The following is an 8,314-nucleotide window of genomic DNA, read 5'->3' as shown; positions in this document are numbered from 1 at the left end:
AAATCAGAGACCTCCTCTGGAATTTCATCAAGGTCCTCGGTGCCTCCTGAAGGTGTACTAACCAGGCTGTCAGGGGTGGGTATTTCCTCTTCCTCCTGATCTTCACCTGTGTCTTCTTCTTCAGCGGCTTCCCTGACCTGAGTATTTTGTCTTCGCGAACGTGTCCAATACGAATATTCTGGGGGCGTTGGACTGCTTTCTTTACTAGTCATCCATCAATTGCTTCTTAACACTTTTTGAGTCGCCTGATAACAATCTTCTCCCGAATCTCATGATATTCTTTCACCAACTGTGGGTCTAAATAACTCCAGCGTAATGGCATTCTGCAGCCTCCAAAAGGTACCAGAAACTCAAGATAATGCTGAACTTTCAAACGAATAACTTGCTGCAATTCTGTCGGCAGTTTCCTGTAATATTCCTGCAGGAAGACATTGTTATACTCCTCATGTTCCTCCTCTGACGTCCGCCAATTTCGAAAATGATGCAGCAAGTCGCCCTGTTCGCTCTCTGACATGCCTTAGCGTCCCATTTGCGCACCACGAACAAGGTTTAACCGGCGCTTCTTGCAGAAACACTATTTGGGTACAATGCTTCAATGCAAGGTTTTGTAGGATCGCCAAGTGTTATAGGGGTTATCTAAAAGCATTGCAATTACATTCTTCACCCACAACATCCATGAAACATGAAGATAACCTCCATAACAATGTTCAAAACGCTTTCAGACTCATTCAGAATGTAAACAGAATTACAAGTAACACACAGGAAACATTCAAGGCATTAACCAACATCCTGCTTCATCTTCATCATCATTCCCGTGTTACAGAACAACATTTCGCCCCAACAAGGAGTCCAAAAATGAGGGTAGTTACAAGCCAAAAGTTGCATCCCTTAAAACATGCCTTTTAAAGTTTTAGACATCAATCAGAACTCTGATTAGTCCATCAGTTCCCTGAATGCATCCTTATCACTACCTGACAGTTTACTGATTGCCCATTACATAAATATCCTTCTTTACTAACTTAACTAGGTAACTTGTGGTCAAGGTCCCCCCTTTTACATGTTTGACAATCATCTGCTTGTTTCCACACACCTACAAGTCGAGCTACATCCTTGGATGACATTTGGTATCTTGGTCTAGTTCTTGCTATGCTAGCCTTTGCTCACGACATATACACCAACAAACATCTATATACGTAAATGCATAGAGATTCTTATGGTTGGTCAACTCTACAACATCACGTTCTACACACATGTAGAAGGTATTTTGGTCCTCATTTATGAATCTATACAAGCCCTCATGAGTGTAATCTATTAAAACTCTCATGGATTTATTGGTTTTGATGAATCTCACGTTCAATTTGTAGATCAAAGAATTCACCTCCTCTAGATCTTTGTCAATTCTCACTATTGAAGGCGTTTCAACATTTCTTGCGGTTTGCATGTCTCTGAGTTCAGAAGAAAACCCTGGTGGTGGATGATGCTCACTCAAAACTCTCAATGCAGTCTTCAAAAACCCACCTTGGCTTAGTGTAACTTATCCCTTTTGGCCCTAGTTAGGTCTCTCAAAAGTCGGGTCTTTGGGACTCTATGGTCTTTGGACATTGGTTTTAGGTCACCCCTAAAATTTTGAAATTAGGAAACCCGGACAAACTCAACTTTCAAACCTAGAATGAGCAAGATTTATTCCTAGCTATATGTGGGGATTTAACATTTGCGAGTTTTTCATTTCAAGTTTTTTTGACAATTTTAGCAATCTTTAGAGTTTTTTTAACCAAATATGTGTCATAGCATAAAGTATCTATTTAATGTAATTTTCAATCGTCATAAGACTACATATATGTGTGGTTGACGGAGAGAGAAAGTATAAATTCTAGAGAGATAGTATTTATGCGAGTTACCATTGGAAGAAGAGATCATAAATCCTTGTGAGAGAGAGAGAGAGAGAGAGTGACTTCTCTTCTAGAGAGAGAAAGTAAAATCATAGAGTTGTATATCACTACGCAGAGAGAGAGAGAGAGGGCATAACGACGGAAAAAATGTAAACAAATAAAATCACCATTTCACAACTCATGCCATTATAGTCAAATATGCTCGCAACGCATGTGATCAGAGTCAAATAATCCACAGCATATAAACATGCGATAAAGTAAAAAATCATGCAGAATAGAGACAACACTAATTTCAGAGTTAAATATAATCCACAGCATATATAAATGTGATGAAGTCAAAAATAATGCCAGATAGAGACAATACTAATTTTCCCAAGCAATTGCTTTTTGAAACAACATAAGTTTGAGGATGTAAGTACATTCGCAAAACTACCACAGGATAAGATCAAAATTAGAGTACAAAAAAGGATAGTCGCCATAAATGTAATGGTCACTCTAAAAGGCAAGTAATTTGCTCCCAAATAGCTTGCAAGATGCTTCATAGCTTTTGCTTGAAATTTGAAATCCTTTGCTGCATAAACAATGTTTTTTCAAGATAAATAATCACAAGTATAATAAACCAAAATAAATACAGAAAAACACTTTCATATCATAGATCAATATTCTAGTTGAGTGAAAGAAGCATACCAAACCAGTTGTAATTAAATGGAGGGAGAAATCATCCTTGGTTGTCCAAGAATAAAAGCGATGTCCATTGGTGAGAGGGTTGGCTGATGAATAATCATGTGCTCCTTAGGTTCAAGTCCGAGCACTTTTGTGTACACATAGTACATATGTTTGCATGCCAAAAAGGATTTGTTGGTATTCTCTCGCTTCTGAAAATCCAGACACGTGCATGCTGGACTCTGTTTTATATGAATCTCATAACTATTTTCAGTGAGAACTCGGAAAATTACATGCTCTTGAGACCTTTTCACTTCATCCAAAAATATAATTGTCATACTATTACATGCTTCCAATTTCTTCATGGCCTCTTTAGAGATTCCATGCCTCCACTTTTTCTTCCTCGAGCTGCCACCACCTTCTTTGCAGTCTCCAGCAAGAGGTTGTGGATTTACCATTGAATTCTCTGTCCAAAATCCACTCTGATGCAGCGCGGCAAGTTCCTGTGTGGAGATATCTGTCCCTCTTGCTACTGGCCAAACATTTGGAGCAGGAGGTAAATCTTTGACTTGTCTTTTGATTGATTGGGTATGCAAAATATCATGATTACAAAACCATAACCATTGCTCGATTGTTTTACCCTTGAACATTCTTTCGGACCATATACATGGAGCAACAAGACCAATTGAGCGACTATGCAAGATATTGTCACAATTTTTTCTCCCTACTGTTCCAAAACATTTTCTTTGACTTTGAATGGGCATTCTCCTGAGGGCCCACTGAGTGCATGGCACATCACTCTCAAACACATTGTTTGTTTTAGATGACAAAGGTGTGGTTGTTTCTTTTTGAGATCCAATATCATCATCACTGTCACTAATTTGCAGCGGAATGTTAGAAATACCTGGTCCTTGGGTATCAAACTTGATTTTTTTTGGTCGACCGCGATGGTTTTGTTGCTTAGATTCCATGACATGCTCCGGCCGATGGGAGCTACTTGTTCCTGTTCTGCCCCTCTTTTTGCGTTGTACTGTTTCTTTGTCTCCATGCAAAATTGGCTGCGCATACATGGGAGTCCCTGCAACAGCCTCGTGTAATAGATGGGCCATGTTGGTTGGAGTTGGAGTTTGCTGAGATTCAACTCGAGAAAGCAAGGTCTCCATTGTGGGACCCGTTCCTATATAACGCCCAGTAGTATATCCCAAACGCTTTGCACATTGAATATATGAGTTTATAACATCTGTTACACATGCATCATACAAGGATATTTTTCCCTTTCCACCTTCACCTGCTAACCAACTGGCATGTACACTTTCTGATAAATTAACATAGGGAATTTGTGCCCGCTCCCACGGACTTAGACCACCCTATGAAATGCAAAAAAACATGAATTAAAATTTATAAATTTCATGTATGAAAAGAAATTTTTCTAAAAATATAGATTGTCATAAAGGTACTTACATCTGTTCCAATTCCTCCCCAGTGTGAAATTCGTTGCTCCCACCATTTAAACCATCTGCTCACTCTTGTGATGCTCTCTGTAGATAGATGTTGTCTCCACCACTTTTGAATTGAAAGTGCCTTTTGAGATGCAAGCACAATGGTCTTACAAGCTCTCCAGTCCTCACACATATCAATGTGTTGATTTGTTAGATGTTGAGGTATTCACTTTTTAGCATATTTGTGGAGACTCTGCTCCCAATGAAATAGGCATGATCGTTCACGTCCCTCCATGATATTATCTGGCCCGTCATTGAAGACTGTTCGAATAACATTCCAATTTGCACCAGCTTCATCAGACATAAAACCTGCAAAGTCAGTTGCACCATGTCCGTACTTTTACATTGTTGAATTAAGGCTCTCCCAAAAAATAACTTGAGTCTTTGCATCCTCCTCTTTAGTTTCACATATAGCAATTATTTGTAGTGATCGTATGCTGCAAGATATTCAACATAAACATTTTCACACATCTTCTTTTATTTAATGATAAAAAAATACGAGATATTTAAATACTTAAAGATTACCTTGGATCATAAACTCAGCATGACATTGTTGCCCATCCATCTATTCTATGGGTAAAATCAAAATGTACCCACGTTTCTCAAGTCACCAGTTTCAGTTCTTTTCATCCGATTTACTAGATCAATCCCAGAACCTGGTCCTTTAGTGGACATTTTAAGTGGGAAGCACTTGTCATCCTCTTCACCCTGTCCAGGAAATCTACTCCCATGAAAAAAAGGAAACATGCACTTTTTTTGAAGCAATAAAATATTATCATATCCATCCCCAATAACAACACCTTGACTCTTTCTCTCCTTTGAAACAATTGAAGAAAACCTACGCGATGCATCACAAGAAGGCTAAATTTATAATAGTTAAAAAACTAACAAATTCAAGGAACCAAATTGAGTTTTCTTACCCTTTGGTTTGAACCAGTGGCATCATTTCTTCCAAAAAATCATTGAATTGTACATCGGATGTAGCTTCAGCTTCCTCACCAATCAAGGAGTGAAGAACAAGTTGTTGAGCCACCAACATTTGAATTTTTCTTGGGCCACCCTTTTCTATTTTTAGTATTGCACCTACCAGTTTCCGCACTCTTGAAATAGCAACCCTAGAGGTTCCTGCCTTAACATTATGACAATGTTTACCAACATGTATTGCCAGTCGCGACATTGTACCATCTCTAGGCAAAACATAATAGATTTTGCAGGGACAAGCAGCAACACAAGTAACAAACTTCTGACAATAATGACAAGTTATTGTTGTATTCTCTTCCATTGCAAGGTAGTCCTTTTTCACCTATCTGTCCAAATATCCATGAAAATCTCTACTATTGAATTCTTGTTCCTTAATATAATGAGGACACGTTGAATAATTACACTGCGTGAATCCCAAACAGTGGCTTAGACGAATTGTGCATGCTATTGCCATGGTTGTCACAGATGGGCGAGTCCACAAGTGACCATCAAAGCGTTGTTCCATCCCTGTCATTCGTTTTGTTTTATCCTGAGTCGCAGGTAACTCAAAACACAAATTTCCATCATAATGTTGTGGAAGTTCAGCAACTTGCAAAGGAGCTCCACATAATGTTAACAGATCATTTAACTTTTTTGCCCCTGGATTTTGTTGAATCCAAATGACGATTGACTGAGTTTTGAGCTGTCCTATATCGTCACCACTACTTTCAAGATGCACAATGCTTAAAACATCTTCAGATATCTCTTTGTCATTTCCTTTCTCATTGTCAGATACCTGTATAAATGTGTCTGAATGAAGCATCTCAAACAAGCTCGAAAAAGAACCATCTATTAAGAAATGCTGATGACCTTCTATATCCCACTGTGGCTGCAGCAAGACTTTTGTTAGGCCACAATCACTTTCAATAAGAGCAGATAGTGACTGAAAATGGCAAGATGGACGCATCAAACTCTGCAAATAGTAAGCACTAAGCAACAATGAGTTTCCCTTCAATTGAATGTCGCGGTTGACTATCTGACCACCAACCTTCCAAGTTATTGTTACTTTCATGTTGGACATATTCTCTCAAGCAACAGATTACAGGGTGGAGATGCGAGAAAACTGTGGTGGATTAAGTGAAGGTGGTGAAGGTTAATGAAAGTTAAAGATAAAGTGAAGGTTAATGAAACTGGTGAAAGTTAATGAAAGATGTGAAGGTTAATGAAAGTGAAAGATTGGTAGGTAGACGAAAAGACAGTTGCATAAGATCTTGTGACGGCTCAAAGAATAATGAAAATCATAATTGAAGAAGTGCATTTAATATATGACGGTTCTGAATGTATGTGTAGTGGAATATGTCATCAAATTTGAGGGGCCATTTAATTTCTAAATGGTGGTTCAAGGACTGCATTTAATGCAGTCTAATAGTGTCTTCATCTTTTGTGTATGTGTGTGTGTGTGTGTGTGTGTATATATATATATATATATATATATATATATATATATATATGATTGTGTGAGTGTGTGTATAAAAAACGTAACATTCTATATGACTGACTTTGTATAAAAAACGTAGCAATTTTTTTAGTTAAGTTATATATATGATTCCATCTTGCCATTTTATATATATGTGTGTGTGTTTTTGGTAGTGTGTATATATAATTATTTTAGTTAAGTTATATACATTACTGTGCGTGTGTATAAATGATTTTGTGGGTGTGTGTAAACAACGTAGCATTTTATTAAGTTAAGATATTTAAGTTAAGTGTATGTGCACATAGTTTAAGTTAAGATATTTTTAAGTTGAGTGTATGTGCATTTTTTTAAGTTAATATATTTAAGTTGAGTGTATGTGCACATAAGATATTTAACTGTGCACATAGTTTTTACATTTTGTGTGTGTGTGTGTGTGTGTGTGTGTATGTGTGTGCATGACTTAACTTTAAGAATGCTACGTTTTTTATACACACAAACACATACAATCATTTTTTTAAATATATGGTTGTGTGTGTGTGTGTGTGTAAAAAACATAGTATTTTTTTAGTAAAACTATATATATGAATCCATTTTGTGTATATCTTTGTGTGTGTGTGAGTGTTTATACCACAATATCATTTTTGTAATATATGGTGTGTGTGAAAAAAGTAGTAGTTGAGATGAAAGTGGAGTGAAGTTTAAATAGAGTTTTAATTGAGATTGAAGTGGAGTGAAGTGAAAGTGAAGTTTTTCTGTGAAGAAGGAGATGAAAGTGGAGCGAAGAGAAAGTGGAGTTTTGCTGTGAAGAAGAAGGAGTAAGAGAAGACAAGGTACTATGTGTGTGTGTGTGTGTGTGTAGATTTTCTACTCACGTGTGTGTGTGTGTGTGTGTGTGTGTGCGCTTACCTGTGCACGCTCGCCCGATCCACCGGAGGAGGTCCAATGGAGCTCCTATTGGAGCTCCCCCATGCCTTTCAAGGCATGGAGGAGCTCCAATGGAGCTTCCATTGGACCTCCTCCGGTGGATCGGGCGAGCATGTCCAGGTAAGCACACACGTACACACACACACACACACACACACACACACACATCAAAACACTTGCACACATAGCACAAACACACACATAGTCATGTATACGCACACACATTACACTTGCATACACACACATACATACATACATACACCCACATATATAAACACTTGCATTCACAACATCAACACACTTGCATACATACACACATACACATATAAACACTTGCATTCACAACATCAACACACTTGCATACATAGCACAAACACACACACAATCATGCATACAGACACACACATATTACACTTACATTCACACACACACACAATCATGCATACATCCACACACACACACATATAAACACTTGCATTCACACACATCAACACACTTGCATACACACATATTAAACACACTTAGAGTAACAATTACAATGATGTAAGAACATTTCATTGTAGAGAAGAGGTATACAAATATCAAAGTGGATTTGTATTTTTCCTTGCCATGAGCAAGTTGAGAATGGTTTTTTTTGTAATTTGCGTTTTACGCCGTTATGCTGCCGAAATTTAGAATTTTATATTTGTATTGTCAAGCATATACACACATACACATATATAAACACTTTTATTCACAACATCAACACACTTGCATACACACACATATTACACTTACATTCACACACACATAATCATGCACACATCCACTTGCATACACACACATACATACATACATACATACACCCACATATATAAACACTTGCATTCACAACATCAACACACTTGCATACATACACACAT

General features: G+C 37.6%; 1 protein-coding gene across 1 annotated transcript; it reads right to left on the bottom strand.

The window, feature by feature from the left end:
- Positions 1–226: 226 nt before the first annotated feature.
- LOC147455456 (uncharacterized) lies at positions 227–514 on the bottom strand. The gene has a single exon (XM_086515260.1). The coding sequence runs from the start codon at positions 512–514 to the stop codon at positions 227–229; it is 288 nt and encodes a 95-aa protein (XP_086371386.1).
- Positions 515–8,314: the final 7,800 nt, after the last annotated feature.

Source organism: Adiantum capillus-veneris, chromosome 6 (genome assembly GCF_014529385.1).
Source record: "Adiantum capillus-veneris isolate H3 chromosome 6, ASM1452938v2, whole genome shotgun sequence".
Lineage (NCBI taxonomy): Eukaryota > Viridiplantae > Streptophyta > Polypodiopsida > Polypodiales > Pteridaceae > Adiantum > Adiantum capillus-veneris.
Note: the sequence above shows the minus strand (reverse complement) of the source record. Positions and strands in the feature narration are given on the sequence as shown.